The sequence below is a fragment of the Schistocerca piceifrons genome, chromosome 11, assembly GCF_021461385.2.
Source record: "Schistocerca piceifrons isolate TAMUIC-IGC-003096 chromosome 11, iqSchPice1.1, whole genome shotgun sequence".
Classification (NCBI taxonomy): Eukaryota; Metazoa; Arthropoda; class Insecta; order Orthoptera; family Acrididae; genus Schistocerca; species Schistocerca piceifrons.
In genome coordinates, this window is record NC_060148.1 from 138,696,646 (window position 1) to 138,715,856 (window position 19,211).

At 47.0% G+C, this 19,211-nt stretch overlaps 1 protein-coding gene across 1 annotated transcript in view; it reads left to right on the forward strand.

Moving 5' to 3' along the window:
- The window catches only part of LOC124719812 (zinc finger protein 836-like), a 157,187-nt gene that overhangs the window by 18,641 nt on the left and 119,335 nt on the right, over window positions 1–19,211 (forward strand). The window contains exon 3 of the mRNA XM_047245002.1: window positions 613–702. Within this exon, the coding sequence (XP_047100958.1) occupies window positions 613–702 (90 nt within the window). The remainder of the gene's footprint in view (window positions 1–612; window positions 703–19,211) is intronic.

The window sequence follows — 19,211 nt, forward strand, 5'->3', positions numbered from 1 at the left end:
GCTGGTGACTGGAACCATCTCTGGCAGAGTTGCCTCAAATCAAATTACAATGGTGGCACACTATTTAAATGTTCAAATAATGCATGAAATGGGATGACAGTGGTACTGGTGAAAAGGAGAAAATTACCATGATATTTTACATGGCGTGTGTAATTTTTTCCATGAAATGAAATGGTATTACATTAGTGCAATTTTCTTTATGAGTCAACTATCCACAATAACATGTCTCCCTTGCAAAATGAGCAAAATTTTAGTTCAGAAAAATAACATCGTTTGTGTGTGTGTTGTGTGGTGTGTGTGTGTGTGTGTGTGTGTGTGTGTGTGTGTGTGTGTGTGTGTGTGTAATAGCAGTAGCTGCTTGGCAAGGATGGAATAATTTCTGTTGTTTGGTTGATGTCTGATGTGTCTAATCTCCAAATTAGAGTCTTGGTTTCAAATGTATGGACTAATTGGAATGAAAGTAAATCTAATTTAATGTGACACATTTTCTGGTTACCAAATGCCAGTAAGTGAATACATGTGACCAATAGCTTTTTAGCCCCACATGATGTGTAACCACCAATCAAGTGCAAGGGACAGAAGCTGTGAATATGCCATTTTTTCTTATTTCAGTTTCTTGAAGATCCGCTAAAGATTGTAACACCTAGTCTTCATATAAAGCAAGACCTAGAACTGAAACAGGAGGATGGCATTGAACATGATGTAAGTTTTCACATCGGTGATGCATTGTGCATGAAGTACTGTATGGATATCATGAAATGCATTGGGTGCAGTAAATTTCAGTGATCATAAATGATGAAACATTAAAACCTAGGATATTAGCACTCCTCCAGAATGTTCATAGAATTTCAATTGACTGTAGGTATATTGTTTGGTTGTGTGTAATGGTATTTGAATGAAACTTGTAGGAAACATAAGTTTACTAACCATAACCATGGTAATTTTATTTTACATATAAATAATGGATGCCTCAAATTCGTTCTTGGAACAAATGTACCAAAGATGACTTCCTTGCAGTAGCTGTCAATTTATTTGTCTCTGTCAGAGTTCTATAATAGAAAAGATGTAAGAGGCAAAGCAATCAACTGTAAGCAGTATGTTATCAGATAAGTATTGTATTTGTCATACTATTTCTTTTCGCTGAAGTATTTAATGAAAAACAAACTGCATTACTCGAATTGTTTGCTCTGTGTAAAGACAATGGGTTTATCCAGTATACATGGCATAAATTAACAGTGTAATGGAACATTACGTATCCCAAACTGCTTGCAAAGAGAAAACATTGTGATAGCAAGAATTTTTGTGAACAGCATTAAATTTAGTGCAATTTTTGTGAACAGCATTAAATTTAGTACATTATGGTGATAGTCTGTGAAATTCCATATTAGTTTAACTATCACCATAGTGTACTAAGTTTAATGTTGATGGTTTGTCAGGTCTCCAGCCACATGGTAGCATTGATATCACATGATGTTTCAGGAAGTGTCATATTACCCATCTTCTGGCATAGTGTCAAGATTTGTGGGGAGCATGCTATTTATATGTGCCATCACCCCCCTCTACTAGACCTCGGGTGGCTGCAGTGGTGGGGATGGTGGCCACATTCGGTTCTCGGTGTAAGCATTATGTCTGTGTCCACAGCAGAGGGTGTTGACGGTCATGCCCCCGATGGATTGCCGCTATCGCAAGGTTCCATGCTGCGCTGAGTTAGTATCCATTATATCTGCTGATGAGATTGTGATGAATCGTTATTTCTGTGGATTGTTTGATAATGCTTTCCCAGAAGCCAGATGCTCAGCACAGTACTTTCGTGTTTTCAAAGTTGAAGGTGTGTTCATTTGTGCTGTGTTCTGCAGTGGCTGATTTTTCTGTGTGGTCTAGTTACACACATCTGATATGATCTCCGCAGCATTTAGATGTACAGTGCTGTGTTAGCCCAATGTATTGTTTTCCGCATTCACATGGTATGCTATATATACTCCTGGTGTGTTAAGGTTCAGCGGATCTTTGGTAGAACCTAGGAGCTCCCTGGCCTTTGATGGTAGTCGGAGAGTGGTTTAGATATTGTATTTGCCCAGAAGTTGTACAGTTTTGACCGGAAGCAGAACCGTGTGTGGAAGGAATGCAAGACGTTCGTCTCCTTCTCCATCATCTTTTTCTGGGGTTCTCTCTGCTTCCTTCTTTTAAGTGCCCTGTTGATCTGCGTTTCACTGTAGCCATTTTGGTGGAAGACTTCCCTCGGGTGTTAATGCTCGGATGGTAGGCTGTCTTTGTCACAAATGGCATGCACCCTATGTACCAGGATGGTCAGTACTGTTTGTCTCTGTGCTGGATGGTGGCAGCTTGTTGTATGAAGGTATAGATCTGAGTGTCTTCTTCCTATGTACTGCGTGGCCTAGTGAACCATCTGCCTTCCTCTTAATTAAAATATCGAGGATGGGGAGCCAGCCATTTTCCTCCATTTTCATTGTAAATTTGATGTTCGGATGGATGTTGTTGAGGTATTCCAGAAAATCATTTAGCACCTGTTTGCCATGTCTGCATATGACAGAAGTGTCATTGACATAGTGGAAGAAGTGCTTTGGTTTCTGTCTGGCAGTTTGAAGGGCCACCTCCTCAAAATGTTCCATATAGAGGTTTGCAATCACAGGAGCCTGTGGGGAGCCCATGGCCACACCATAGATCTGTTCGAAGAATTCCCCGTGGCACTGAAAGTAGGTGGTTGTTAGTGCATGTTTGAAGAGCCTGACTGTTTGTGTTTCAAAGTGCTGGGCTAAAAGTGCCAAGGAGTATTGAAAGGGCACTTTTGTGAAAAGCAATGTCACGTTGAAGCTCACAAGTAGGTCTTCCATTTGTAGTCACATGTCCCTGAGTATTTTTACGAATTTGGCCGAGTTTCTCACATGGTGGCTGCAGGCCCCCACAAGAGGTTTGAGCAGTGTTTGTAGGCATTTAGGAAGTCCGTAACAGTGAGAGTTGATGGAGTCTACAATTGGTCCAGAGGTACCCCTTCCTTATGGATCTTAGGGAGTCCATAGAGGCTTGGTGTCGCTGGTGCTCTGTGGTACAGGTGCTTCTTCATTTGTTTTGGTAAGTCAGATTTCTTCAGAAGAGCTATCATCTTTCTACTTAACGTTGGGGTTGGATCCTTCTTCAGCCTCTTGTAGGCCTCATCTTGTAGCAGCAGGTTTTCTGCTGGTACTCGGAAGTGCTTAATAGCATTGTAGCATTCCCTTTGTCTGCTAGTAGGATTGTTATATCATGGTAATCTCTAAGGGACCAAAGAGCTGCTCGTCCTTCCGCAGATATGTTATTTTTAGGCAATTGAAATCTGTCAATTATTCTGGAAGTTTCCCATGTGACTTCCTCTTCCTTGGGAAGCCCTGGTACTGCTTCTTCCACGCCACTGATGTTGTCTCATTTCGAGTTTGTTCTGGGGATGGGGGCAAAATTCAGTCCTTTCTTGAGGACTGCGATCGTGGCAGCATCTAGTTCTTTTCGAGTCAAATTGACCATGGCTCTGGTGTCATTCATCTCCTTTTTTGTCAAAAACATTGCAAGATGTCAATGCTACCACCCGGCTGGAGACCCGAGAAACCTTCATAAACAGTTTACGCTGGGAAAGCCTACAGTTAAATTTGATGCTATTTACAAAAATTTGTAATACTTAGTAGAAATCTGTTTTGTAACGGTATCCAGCTCTGTGGACTAAGATCAGTTGTGGTGAGTATTAGAATTTTATTGGGTAGGCGTGATTGGAAAATGAAAAAGAACAGAACTCACACATTTCAGATGTGGGATTAGAGAATGCTGCTGAAAATTAAGTGAACTTACAAGGAATATGGAGTCCTCAGCAGAACAGTCGAGGAAAGAAATGTACGGAAAATGCTGACAAAAAGAAGGGGCAGGATGATAGGATAAGTGTTCAGACATGAGGTAGTGAACTAGTCAATGTGTTTCCATCTCACTTGGGGAAAAATGCCACTATTACACATATTATATAGGAACTTTAAATGGAGTGTAGTTAATCTTGTTATGTAGTCAATTGTGGAACCTCATCAAGCGCTGGCAACTCTAAACTAGTAGATAAAGAAGTGCTTTTTTGATGAGTATATCTTGAAAAATAATTTTGGCAACAAAATAGGAGACATTAGAGCTAATATAGATGCTTCCTGGCAATTGTTCTCTCCAAACACCACCTTCAAATAGAATAGGAAATGGTAAAGTAACGGATGTAGTGGTATCAGAAGTACCCTCTGGCATGCACCATTAGGTGACTAGTCTAGTGTAGATCTAGGTGTACAAAGAATCAGATATTAATAGTCATGGATATGGACTATAATCACACATTTATTATGAGACACATTTGGGAGAGGTTATGAGAGAATAAGGAACCCATTTCTTAAAGATCACAGTACTCACAGACAATGATTGCACAGCACTGCGAGTGTGTTGAAAAACATCGTTGTCGTTGTCAAAGTGCATTCAACATAATACTTGAGAAATTAACAGTGATAAATTGAATGGGAGAATCTGTGCTTGGCACAGTCATGGCAAATTCCAAGGCTAAGAAGGTTCTCTGTAGCATGTATGGAAGTTGGTCTGTAGAGCATTATCCGAGGAAACAGATATGGTGGTTCTTCCTTCTGGAATAATGCAGTGTGTGCCACTTCATACTGAATTTCACGTTTGCCACCATTGAGAACTGTTGACACATGGGTGCAAGCAACAGCTGAATGTAAAGCGCTATAGCATTAGTACATCAGTAACTTTGAAATTGTGAAAATGATTGTGTAAAATCACAATCTCCAGTAAAATTAAAACTGAGGCATGTGATGTATAATCTCCTCACAATTACTTTGGGACTGACACTACAGCAGGAACACATGGAGATGCAAAACGAAGTTGCTTCATTCTTCCCTGACTGTTTGCATGATCTGACATTTCATTGAACACACTCAAATTTGCATACTAATCAGTGTACAAAGGTGGAAGTGGGATCAATAGATTCTGGAAGAGTTTCACTACATTCTCATTTTAGATGTGTTTGTGGCAATAAATTTTTAATTTTATATGCACAATATTTTTGAAAATGCATTGTTCAATGTTCCTGAAAATTTGACTTACAGGGAAATTTTGTTACTGAGTTTAAATGACCAAATTGTGTTAACAAAATATTTAGAATATATCTTATTTTCAACAGCTCCAAATTCTGTCAGACATGTCTAACATAAGATTAATTTAAATTAAACATTGTGTGTGAGGCTCTGCTCATGTGATAAGGCATCAGTCATCTGTTTTGTTGAGAGAAACACAGCACAGCATTTACGGTTAACATGACATTACATTTTCTGATCAAACATTACAAACCTTTGTAGCAAAAAAGTTACCCATTTTGGTAGAGGTATGGAAATATAAGTATGAAAGTAAGAAGAGTAGTGATAACATCATTCGCTACCTTCCAATTGCAAGTATTATGATGGAAACAATGAAGATTTTGTTAGTGTCATTAGTGCTGAATTCCTGAGGTGCACTTCATTTGATTGTAGTTGCCAATAACAGCCTTCTTAGTAACAATTAAAATTTATGAAAATACAGTCTGCTCTGCACGTAAATATACCACAAATTCCCTGGTAATTTTCGTAACAGCTTCATTACTGAGTTCCCCAACTGTGGACAGTGTACCTTTTTTACTTGTTTCGTCACTGTTTTGCAACATAATTGTCAATTTAGGTCCATATCAATTCTGTTGGGTTGACGTGCCAGTGAGAACTTGTCAGCCTAATTATTTTATGCCTGTATGTTTTTGTCAACCTGTCAGTTTTTGTATGTGGGCAACTGTGGTTTGTGGAGAGGTATTGGATTTATATGCTCCATCTTTTTAAATGTTTCACTTACTTCCACTTACAGATGCAGAAGCCAATAATTTCCTCCTTTTATTTTAGTATAAGGTTCTTGTCAACAACAGAACATTTGGGAGCACTATCAACAACAGATGTTGATGATGTAGGCAGATTATGCACAAACCATTTATCTCAACTGATTTTCGTTTTATATAGCAATGCCTTGAACAAGAGTGATATCGATATATCCACTGAATAACATTTGCTGAAGTGGCTTTTAACATTCTTAAGCACTGCACACTCCAGAACTGATAACAGTAATGACAGGTAAAATTTCAATCCTATACGTGTACAAAATGAACACAAACAGAAACTCGTAGTGCAGTGAGCGATTCCATAGGACAGCAAGCTGCCTAGAACTGAACTGTACTACACTTGCATAGTATATTGGCAGTGTGGTGAAGGTCTATCCCTTGGGATAGACTGAATGTATGCTCTGCAGTCTTTGAATGGGTCCACACTATTTCATATCTAGCTCCCAGTCCTAAAGTAATTCTGTATAAAGTTAAATTAAATTACCCGGTTGCTTTCTAGAACCAGGTCCTTGATTGTGAGACAGGCAGGCAATGCAAAACAAAATTTGCAGGCTGAAAATCTAGGACATTATCTTGGGTCCAGTGCAAGACACCACTGAAGATTGGAGAGGAGAAGTCAAAAGAATACATCGTCCAGTAATGGGTGTCAAATGCCTGAACTCATTTGAGCTAAAGCTGTGAGTGTGACAACAAGATAATAGGTTAAATACGGGCAACAATAGGCAGGTGAAGGCTGATGACGAGTGATAAATGGTGTGTGGATGGGTGAAGCATAACACCGCAACTCGAGGCAAATTTCTAGGTCGCCAGATGATGGTCAGAGTCAGTAAGTGCTGTGCTGTGAAGTACACAGTGTAGGAGAGAGCTGTCAGTGTCTCTGCAAAGAGCACAGTGAAATGTACCACAAGGTGGAATCTTGGGAATGTGAGTTAGAAAAGCTGATCAGCAAATTGTCTTTGTATGGACAGATTTGCACAAGCTGTATTAATTCGAATATTCTTTGTTATTTTCTTGAAGGTCTGTTGGGAGTATTTTGCCACAGAGATTGTATCAGTAAGGATCCCAGACTAAGTTTAGGGTGGGATGATCTGGAGAATATTTCCAGCATTCACATCACTAATATTGCATGTAGAATGAGGAAAGTCACTGGCTAATTGAAATAATCATAGATCGTGAATTTTCTAGAGATCAGCAGTATATTAGTAACCAGCTGAGTTCGTGGTATTGCCAGGGTAAGTATATAATCCAATCTGTTAGTCCATCTTCTCCTACCACAGTCATTCCATCTCCTCCTTTGTCACTCTTCTGTCTCCTCCTCACCCACCAAATTCCCATCTTCTCACCCACTCTCTCTGCCTGTCTCGTCCTTGCCCTTTCTCTCTGCCCCTCAACTTTTCCTCAAGGTGTGCAGTCCACCTATGAGCTCCCTTGCAGGCAGAATGACATACCTGTCTACTTAGTGTCATGTTGCCATAGTACTTCCACTACCACTTTGAAAAATAATGTATTAGTCAGCAATGTGAAACACATACCAAGCAGCAGTAGGAATGAACTATTTCTTATGACTAGACACAGCCATGTTCCAGTTAAAGTTGTGCTCAATGCTATGGGCTGGTCGAAACTTGTTAACAAAATTAAATTTTTTTGTTGATGAGAAAGCAATGACATTGCCGAGGCAGAGGATGAAAGGATACACACAACGAATTTTGAATGTCCAATTTTCTGTTTGCAAGTTGCGGCAAGAAGTATGTAATACTGAGATGAGTAGAATTGGAATATCTACGCCAGAGGAAAAGCAGCAACATGTACACAGTATAAATGCCCGGGAAATGTGATTAATGTGTTGTATGGCAGAAATTCTGTGAGCTTATGAACAATGCAAAAACGTACCAACTTTGCTAGAGGTTAACAGCTTATGTTGAAGAGAAATGGACTGCATAGCTAGCAAACAGTCCTTCAAGGGGATAGGAAAACAGACTGAGGCTGCTGTTACTTAAAGTGCTGGGTATCCCACCCAAAAACCATTTGTCATGGTGGCATTTGTTCCACATATATCGACAAATTTGAATCTCTCTATAAGATCACACCTCGTTTAGTAGAACAGATGAGGTTTGTGGTTTAGATCCTACTACACAATGAATTTTCCTTCTCTTTTCCTCTACACTTCCAGTACGGTCAGACTGGATGACAGCTGATAACGATCTTAAGTGCATGTCGTGATAGGAAAATCACTAAGATACTTTTGTTGCACCATGAACGTTATATGTACAGCTTGCTACTGGTGCATTTAATTTGCAATAAATTTAAGAAACAACTTACTAGGGACATTATGCGTCATTTGTTTTTATATTAATTTTACAGCCATTAACCAGTATAAGAATTAAATTCAGCTTTCTTAACCCTTATTTTCAGTCTTAAGCCAACACATGCTGTCACCAACAAATATCCCTCTGCGGGTTCGCGGTAAGAATAGGCCTGTGGTATTCCTGCCTGTCGTAAGAGGTGACTAAAAGGAGTCTCATCCGTTTCGGCCTTCAATGTGATGGTCGCCATTGGTGTTTGACCTCCATTTTTAAAATTCTACAGAAGTACGAGCCTCTTTGGGAAAGACACATTATGTGGTGTATCACCGATCCTCAGTGCACTAAGACCTTGACACTCATTATCGTAACGGCGTCGTAACCGCACCCACTGTTCATCAATTTGGGCCTGAACACCTGATGGGTTGCACAGGTTACGCCCGTAGTGCATCCCCATTTGCGCCTTTGATTATAATGGACTTTCCATGGCACCCGAAATCCAGCACGGTAGTCAGCCCATTGTGGTGGGGTAGTCATGTACCCTCTAGGTTGTAGCCCCCTAACAACACAGGGATCGTACTGCCGATACCTGAGCTGCACCCTCCCCACATAAGCCAAGGAGTAGATGCCCGTCTACCTGGGGCATCAGGACTTCCAGCAATGGTCATCCTGCCAGGCACTGAGCGAGGTGGCGCAGTGGTTAGCACACTGGACTTGCATTCGGGAGGACGACGGTTCAATCCCGTCTCCGGCCATCCTGATTTAGGTTTTCCGTGATTTCCCTAAATCGCTTCAGGCAAATGCCGGGATGGTTCCTTTGAAAGGGCACGGCCGATTTCCTTCCCCATCCTTCCCTCCCCCGAGCTTAAGCTCCGTCTCTAATGACCTCGTTGTCGACAGGACGTTAAACACTAATCTCCTCCTCCTCCTCCATCCTGCGAGGTGGCCCTTGCTGAGGCTGGGTGGCGCCTGTGGGGAGAGCCCCTGGTCAGAGTGGGTGGTATTGGGGCGGACGTTTTGCAGATGAAACGTCAACATGCATCAGGTCGCTCTGCGGCCGCTTCTTGTAAGAAGAAAGGTTCTGTCTCCATCTCTGGTTCTGGTCCTTCTGCCTTTCCCCCTTGGCCACTTCCTAGGAGGAAGGACAGGCCCGCCAGCTTGGGGCGAAATACTTCGCCCACTATTTACTCTGTTCTCGGACCGATGGAGGGACGTTCGCCACCTTCAAGCCCATGTTCTTTGTACAGCATATCAAGGATATCTTCAGAGAAATCTAGGCTCTTAGTAAAATGCGTTCAGGGTCCATTCTCATTAAGACCACCTCCACTACACAGTCGGCGGCGCTCCAAGCATGCGACCGACTAGGGTACATCCCAGTGTCCATGGCCCCACATCTGATACTCAATAGGACGCAGGGGATTATTTTACATCGGGACCTCCTGCTGCAATCTGATGAGGAGCTCAGGGCCAACCTAGTGCGCCATGGCGTGCATTTCGTCCGGCAAGTCCAGTGCGGCCCCAAAGATCATGGCGTCGACACTGGGGCCTTTATCCTTGCCTTCGAGGGTGATGTTCTCCCGGAGAAGGTAAAGGTGATGTGCTACCAGTGCGACGTGCGACTTTACGTCCCACCTCTATGCGATGCTTTTGATGTTTGCACTTCAGGCATATGTCGTCACAGTGCGAAGCTGAACCCCTTTGTGGCGATTGTGGATGTCCTCTTCATGAGGGACATACATGCACCCCATCACCTCCGTGCGTCAGTTGTTCTGGCCTCCACTCGCCTAGATCTTTCGACTGCCCTGTCTATCAGAAGGAGAAGAAGATACAAGAATTGAAAACCTTGGACCGTCTGTCTTATTCTGAGGCCAGGAAGAAATATGACCGCCTCCATCCCATGATGTTGGCAACGTCGTTTGCTTCGATCGTGTCCAGTCCTTCCGCAGTATCCTCACCCCACTCCATCTCCTCACCCCATCCAGGGTCTATGCCTCCGCCTCCTAAATCACTCCCTTCCAAATCTTCCTCCTTCGTGACCCCTGCCCCCTTTGCCCCAGGGGCCATCCCTCCTCCTCCTCCTCCTCCTCCTCCTCCTCCTCCTCCTCCACCGCCGCTGCCGCCTGAGAAGCAATCCTCTTCTCAGGCATCCATCAGGAAAACGTTACAGACCCCGGCTTCTGACCCACCAGGGGGTCCACAACTTTTTTGTGGATACGTGCATGGCGAGCACAGGGCCCCGAGCTATTGCAGCCTTCTTTCTCTCCAGGGCGTCATTTCCTTCCCCCTTCCCCTCCTTTCCCCTCCTTACTCCTTTCCCCTCTCCCTCTCCTCTCCCCTCTCCCTCTCCTCTCCCTCTCTTGGTGTCCTTGCTTATGTTGGCCCCCACTATCCTCCTGGTTATGTTAGTTTTACAATTCGGCTTTGTTGCATAATCATCTCCTCCTTTTGGCATTCCCTGGTCCCCCTCTGAAGTTTGACCTCCATTACAAAATTTCTCCTCCATAGTGTGAGCCATTTGGGGAAGAGCACCTTACCTAGTGTCTCCGACGTGCACTCTCCTAGTAAATTCCACCTTTTCTTTCACGTCGTTGTCTGATGCTAGGGTGAATAGCCAGCACGGTAGCCCGCCCGTGTGGTGGGGTCGCTATGTACCCTTTTGGTTGAGCCCCCTGAACACACAGGGATCACACTTCTGGTACCTGAGCTGTGACCACCTCATGCATGCCTTGGAGTGGTTGCTCGTCATCCTGGAGCATCAGAACTCCCGGCAATGGCCACCGTGCCAGATAGCCCTTGCTGTGGCTGGGTGGCACCCGTGAGGAGAGCCCCTGATCGGAGTGGGTGGTATCAGGGCGGACGCTATGCAAATGAAACACATATGGGTCCAGAACTCGGGCCACTCTTCTGCGGCTGTCTCTCTGCATGGAACTGATTCTTCAAGTGCTGCTTCTCTTGCCGCTTCAGCCTTTCCTTCCATGGCTACCCCCTGGGAAGAAGGTCAGGCCCGTCGGCTAGGGGTGAAACCTTTCCCCCGTTATCTAGTTTGCACCAGGACTGATGGAGATACTTTCACCAATACCAAACCTTTATTCTTTGTGGAACACATTGAAGACAAGTTTGGTGAAGTGGACTCCCTGAGCAAGATGCAGTCAAGTTCATTGCTAATCAAAACTGCTTCAGCTGCCCCATCTGTGGCTCTTTGTGCCTGTACCCATCTTGGCACAATTCCTGCGTCCATTACCCCCCACCAGCCTCTAAATATGGTTCGAGGTGTGATTTTTCATAGGGACTTCATCCTTCAAACTGATAAGGAACTTCGGGACAATCTCGGACGGCAGGGTGTTCACTTTGTTCGGCGTGTTCAGAAGGGTCCTAAAGACAATCGCGTTGATACTGGTGCCTTTATCCTGGCCTTTGAAGGGGATACCCTACCTGAGAAAGTTAATATTATGGTTTATTGATGTGATGTGAAGCCGTACATCCCACCTCCTATGAGGTGTTTTAAGTGCTTGCGTTTTGGACACACATCTTCCTGCTGTTCTCAGGCCCCTCTTTGTGGTGACTGTGGACGTCCACTCCATGATGGGAGTCTCTGTGTTCCCCCTCCTGTGTGTAAATTGTCGTGGCAGCCATTCTCCACATTCACCAGATTGCCCAGTATATAAGAAGGAAAAGAAGATAGAGGAGTAGAAGTCCCTCGATCGTTTAACCTACACATAGGCCCCTAAGAAGTATACACGTCTTCACCCTGTGTCCATGACATCTAGTTACACTTTGGTTACATCTTCACCCCTTCCTCCCCCTTCCTTACCCCCATCCTGGACCCCTCTCCTCCCCCCCTCCCCTGCGGCTCCCACAACTTCTCCTCTGGGCGCTGCTGCCCCTCCCCAGCTTGAGAAATGTCCCACTCCTTCGGCGTATGCCGGTCAAGGGCCCCTCTCCTGGGATGCCCCTTCCCGGCACCTACCAGGCCAAAGGTCTTCTGCCACGCGACGACCGCGAGAGGCGCGGTCTGTTGGCCCCCATGTCGCCTGGTCTCTTTCTGTTCCTGACCTTGCTGCAGCTGGCTCCTATATGCCACACAGCCCTCCTCAATCTCAGCCTGAAAAGAAGACACGTAAGTCCCGGTACAAAGAACCTCTGGTGTCACCGGAGGTCCCATCCCTGACTTCACAACCGGATTCTGCCTGTCGTTCATGGATGTCGCCCCCTCCTTGTCAGTGATGGGTGGGGACCTGGCGGTATGACTGGCTTTAGCTTCTTCAGCCCCCATTTAAATCATCATTCTGTGGTTCCCCAATGGAATTGTACTGGATACTATTGTCACCTTCCGGAATTGAAATCCCTTCTTTTGTCTCACTCTGCAGCTTGTGTGGTTCTCCAGGAATCTCATTTTACTGAGCTCACTCACCGACCATCTGTGGGTTCCGTGTTTTCTGTCGAAATCGGGTCGGACCCCTGCGGGCTTCTGGTGGCGTTTGTACGTTGGTCCGTACAGAAATTGCTAGCACGTGGATTCCTCTTCAAAATACATTGGAAGCGGTTGCTGTTAGGGTCCACCTAGACTCTGAGGTCACGGTTTGCAATCTTTATCTCCCTCCTGACAGGACTCTTACACCTGCTGCCTTAACTGCCCTTCATCAACTTCCTCCTCCCTTCCTCCTCCTCGGGGATTTTAATGCTCATCATCCCTTGTGGGGCAGTGCCTTTCCATCTAGACGAGGTCTTCTCATAGACCAGTCCCCCCCTGCGGGTCCGGGGATTAGAATAGGCCCGAGGTATTCCTGCCTGTCGTAAGAGACGACTAAAAGGAGTCCATCTCCCTCACGGGGGTAGTTAGTGCCTGCGTCCAGAGACGGACGGTTCCACGACCTATAATTGTGGTCCTTTTGGTTTTTCACTTCTCGTTTCTTCCTTCCTTTTGTTGGTTCCTTTCTTTGGTCTTCTCCACCTCACTGTCTTCCTTACTCTTTCCCTTGACTTCTCCTTGCCTTCTCATTGCCTTCTTCTCCTTGCCTTCTCATTGCCTTCTTCTCCTTGCCTTCTCATTGCCTTCTTCTCCTTGCTTTCTCATTGCCTTCTTCTCCTTGCTTTCTCATTGCCTTCTTCTCCTTGCCTTCTCTGGTCTCCGCCTCGGCGTTTGAGACAGTCTGTCCTCTTTCTCCCTCTTTCTCTTCTTTTTCCTCTTCTTCCTTCCTCCCTGTGCGTGCCTGAAGGCCGACCCACGCGTTCGCACGCGTAGCCGGTGACGGGGTAACGCGTAAGTCCCCGCCCTGGGTAGACATGTAAGGCACGCGCGTACCCCCTGGTAAAGGCCAGGCCCGGGGAGGGGTGATTGCCTGAGCTGATACCTTCTGACCATGCCGATTGGTCCCTCCGTCTGTTTCTCGGGAGGTGTGACCTGAGGTGTAAACATTCACCTAAGGCGGGAGTGCCCTCTGAGAGGGTCCCCACAAGGAAGGAGCGCGCCATCGGAGACGCTGGCAATCATGGGGGAGTCCTCCGCAATGGATTCTACTCCATCGCTTTCGACTTTTGCCCAAAAACGGAAACGTGACCAGCCACCAGTGACAAAAGTACTACCGCCTGCCCCACAGTTCCTCGTCGTTTCTCGATCTGAGGACGGAAAGGATTTTTCCTCTGTCAACCCTTTCGTTATCCAGAAGGGCGTAGATGCCATAGCCGGGTCTGTCAAATCTTGTACCAGGTTGCGTAACGGTACCTTATTACTAGAAACTGAGAGTGCCTTTCAGGCACAAAAACTGCTTCGGGCCACACTCCTGTACACATTTCCTGTCCGGGTGGAGGCCCACCGAACTTTGAATTCGTCTCGTGGTGTAGTCTATACTAGCTCCCTCGACGGATTGACTGATGAGGAGATTCAATCTTTCCTCGCTGAGCAGGGCGTGACGGCTGTCCATAGGGTCATGAAAAAGGTCAACAATGACCTTGTACCGACCCGGACACTTTTCTTGACGTTCGATAGTGTTAAGCTGCCATCGCGCATCAATGCGGGCTACGAGGTTATTTCTGTTCACCCCTATGTCCCGACACCTACGCGCTGCTACCAGTGTCAGCGTTTCAATCACACTCGACAGTCTTGTTCCAATGCGGCTAAATGTGTCACTTGTGGCAGGGATGCCCATGAGGGTGACTGTCCACCTCCGTCTCCTTGTTGTGTGAACTGTCAGGGTGACCATGCCGCATCCTCCCGCGACTGTCCTGTCTATAAGGAAGAACGCTGTATCCAAGAAATTCGGGTCAAAGAGAAAGTGTCCACCTCGGCTGCTCGCAAGCTATTGGCTAGTAGGAAGCCCGCGCTGCTCCCAGCGGGGAAATACAGTACTGTCCTCGCCTCTCCTCGGACTACCAGGGAGGTAGCAACCCAGACATGCGATCTGACCTTCAGCACCACGGTCGTCCATTCGGCCAGTGCTAAGATCGCGCGGTCGACGTCTCCTCTTCCTCCCATCACCCCACAGACACCAGCCCCTTCATCAGCTTCTGCTAAGACAAAGACCACGAAGTCAGATGCACGAGCCTTCAAGAAGGAACCATCCCGTGCAGACTTCCTACGTACCTCGACCTCCCAGCCTTCGACCGGTACTTCCACCAAACGTCCTTTCAAAAAGGCTCATAGGAAGCACAGTTCTCCTTCTCCGCCATGGCGCATTTCTTCTCCTGCGCCACCCAGCGGTTGCCGCCCCAGGTCGTCATCCGTTTCGCCTGGCCGCACCGGTGGTAGCCGAACATCTGGCCGTTCACCGGCGGAGGAAGCTCCCCCTCCCGGTCATCCTCCCGAGATGGCCGATGAACCTATCGACCCAATGGACGATGACTGTCCGCCTACTGATAGCGGCGGCAGTGCTCGCTCGAAGACAGGCCCTCAGTGGCCTTCGAGGTGCCCCTTCTTTCATCTTCCTTTTCTTACGATGGCACTTATTCACTGGAATATTCGCAGCATTCGCTCCAACCAAGAGGACTTGAAGTTGCTGCTCCGCTTGCACCGTCCGCTCGTCGTAGCCCTCCAGGAAACGAAGCTACGCCCACGCGATCAAATTGCCTTGGCACACTACACCTCTGTGCGTTTTGACCTACCCCCTATGGTAGGTATCCCAGCTCATGGAGGGGTTATGTTGCTGGTCCGGGATGATATTTACTACGATCCAATCACGTTGCACACCGGCCTGCAGGCAGTTGCCAGCCGCATTACTCTCCCCACTTTTACGTTTTCCTTTTGTACCGTTTACACTCCATCGTCATCTGCCATTACCAGGGCAGACATGATGCAACTTATTTCTCAGCTACCAGCACCATTTTTGTTAACTGGAGACTTCAATGCCCACCATCCCCTTTGGGGCTCTCCAGCATCCTGCCCGAGGGGCTCCTTGTTAGCAGACCTTTTCAACCAGCTCAATCTTGTCTGCCTCAATACTGGCGCCCCTACTTTTCTTTCGGACACATCTCACACCTGTTCCCATTTAGACCTCTCTATATGTACTCCCCAACTTGCACGCCGGTTTGAGTGGTATGCACTTTCTGATACATATTCGAGCGACCACTTCCCGTGTGTTATCCATCTCCTGCAGCATACCCCCTCTCCGTGCTCCTCTAGTTGGACCATCTCCAAGGCAGACTGGGGGCTCTTCTCTTCCAGGGCGACCTTTCAGGATCAAACCTTCCCAAGTTGCGATCGTCAGGTCGCCCACCTCACGGAAGTCATTCTCGCTGCTGCTGAATATTCCATCCCTCACCCTACTTCTTCTCCACGTCGCGTACCGGTCCCCTGGTGGTCTGCAGCATGTAGAGACGCTTTACGTGCTCGTCGACATGCTTTACGCACCTTTAAACACCACCCTACAGTGGCGAATTGTATCAATTATAAACGATTACGTGCTCAGTGTCGTCGTATTATTAAAGAAAGCAAGAAAGCCAGCTGGGCTGCTTTCAGAAGCACCTTCAACAGTTTTACTCCTTCTTCTGTTGTCTGGGGTAGCCTGCGCCGGCTATCTGGCACTAAGGTCCACTCACCAGTTTCTGGTTTGAAGGTCGCGAATGACGTCCTAGTGGCCCCTGAGGCTGTCTCCAATGCCTTCGGCCGCTTTTTCGCAGAGGTTTCGAGCTCCGCTCATTACCACCCTGCCTTCCTCCCCCGCAAACAGGCAGAGGACGCTAGGCCACCTAACTTCCGCTCCTCGAATTGTGAAAGTTATGATGCCCCATTCACCATGCGGGAACTCGAAAACGCACTTGGCCGATCACAGTCCTCCGCTCCAGGGCCTGATTCTATTCATATTCAGATGCTGAAGAACCTTTCTCCTGCGGGTAAAGGTTTTCTTCTTCGTACATACAATCGCATCTGGATTGAGGGACATGTTCCCGCATGCTGGCGCGAGTCTATTGTTGTCCCGATTCCTAAGCCGGGAAAGGACAAGCACTTGCCTTCCAGTTATCGACCTATCTCGCTTACCAGCTGTGTCTGTAAAGTGATGGAGCGAATGGTTAACTTTCGATTGGTTTGGCTGCTCGAGTCTCGACGCCTACTTACCAATGTACAATGTGGCTTTCGTAGGCGCCGCTCTGCTGTTGACCATCTGGTTACCTTGTCGACCTTCATTATGAATAACTTCTTGCGGAAGCGCCCGACCGCGGCTGTGTTCTTTGATTTGGAGAAGGCTTACGACACCTGTTGGAGGGCGAGCATTCTCCGCACCATGCATACATGGGGCCTTCGTGGTCGCCTCCCTCTTTTTATTCGTTCCTTTTTAATGGATCATCAGTTCAGGGTACGTGTGGGTTCTGTCCTGTCAGACACCATTTCGCCAGGAGAATGGGGTGCCACAGGGCTCAGTTTTGAGCATCGCTCTCTTCGCCATCGCGATCAATCCAATAATGGATTGCCTCCCAGCTGATGTGTCAGGCTCCCTTTTCATGGACGATTTTACCATCTATTGCAGCGCGCAGTGTACACGTGTCATGGAGCGCTGTCTTCAGCGTTCTCTTGACCGTCTTTACTCCTGGAGTGTCGCCAATGGCTTCCGTTTTTCTGCCGAGAAGACGGTCTGTATTAACTTCTGGCGCTACAAAGAGTTTCTCCCACCGTCCTTACGACTCGGTCCCGTTGCTCTCCCAATCGTGGAGACAACCAAATTTTTAGGCCTTACATTTGACAGGAAACTTAGCTGGTCTCCACATGTCATATTTGGCCGCACGTTGTACCCGTTCTTTAAATGTCCTCCGTGTTCTCAGTGGTATGTCGTGGGGAGCGGATCGAACCGTCCTACTTCGTCTATATCGGTCGATCGTCCGCTCCAAGCTGGATTATGGGAGCTTCGTATACTCCTCTGCACGGCCATCCATCTTACGCCGCCTCAACTCCATACAACATCGGGGTTTACGACTTGCGATCGGAGCATTTTATACTAGCCCCGTAGAGAGTCTTCATGCTGACGCTGGTGAATTCCCACTCACCTACCGGCGCAATATACTGCTTTGTCGGTATGCCTGTCGGCTACTGTCAATGCCCGACCATCCGTCTTATCGTTCCTTTTTTGACGACTCTCTCGACCGTCAATACGGGTTGTATGTCTCTGCCCTGCTGCCCCCTGGAGTTCGCTTTCGTCGCCTCCTTCAACACCTTAATTTTTCACTCCCTGCAACCTTTAGAGTGGGCGAGAGCCACTCGCCACCTTGGCTCCAGGCTCAGGTCCGCGTTCACCTTGACCTCAGCTCGCTCCCAAAAGAGGTTACCCCCAGTTCGGTCTACCACTCCCGTTTTTTGGAACTTAGTTCGAAGTTCATCAACATGACTTTCATTTATACAGATGGCTCTAAGACCAATGACGGGGTCGGGTGTTCCTTTATTGTCGGGGCACAAAGTTTCAAATACCGGCTCCATGGCCATTGTTCGATCTTCACAGCTGAGCTCTTTGCCCTCTACCAGGCTGTTCTTTACATCTGCCGCCACCGACATTCTGCTTATGTCATCTGCTCCGACTCCCTGAGCGCCATCCAGAGCCTCAGTGATCCGTACCCGGTTCACCCTTTTGTACACCGGATCCAACACACTCTTCAGCAGCTGGTGGACGTCGGTTCTCCGGTTAGCTTTATGTGGGTTCCTGGCCATGTCGGTATCCCTGGGAACGAAGCTGCAGATGCCGCGGCCAAGGCTGCGGTCCTCCAGCCTCGGACAGCTTCTTGTTGTGTCCCTTCGTCCGATTTTAGCAGGGTCATTTGTCAGCGCATTTTATCGCTGTGGCATGCCGATTGGGCTGCACTTACAGGCAACAAGCTTCGGGCCATAAAACCTCTTCCCGTGGCTTGGACGTCCTCCTCATGCCCTTCTCGGCGGGAGGAGGTAGTTTTGGCCCGGTTAAGAATTGGACACTGCCGGTTCAGCCATCGCCATCTGCTGACGGCTGCACCGGCGCCGTTCTGCCCATGTGGGCACTTGCTGACGGTTCGACACATTTTAATGTCCTGTCCAGATTTTAACACACTGCATCTAGATCTTAACCTGCCAAGTACTTTTGATGCCATTTTAGCGGATGAGCTACGAGCAGTTGCTCGTGTTCTTCGTTTTATCAATTTGACCAATCTCTCTAAGGACATTTGATGATGCTGTTTTTTAATCCTATGCCTGTCAGTCTGTCTTTTATCGTGTTTTCCCTTTTAGTTTTGTTTTAAACTTGTGCCTCGCGGTGCATTCTTAACGTTGTCAGGGCGCTAATGACCATTGAAGTTGTGCGCCCTAAAACCACAAAAAAAAAAAATCATAGACCAGTTTATTGCAGACCATGACTTGTGCCTTCTTAATGATGGCTCCCCTACTCATTTAAGTGCCAGTCATGGTACTTTCTCTGCCATTGAACTTTGTCTTTCTTCTCCCTCTCTTCTCCCTTCATTACACTGGTCACCACACGACGACCTTTGTGATAGTGATGATTCCCCATTGATTATCTCGTTCCCTTCCC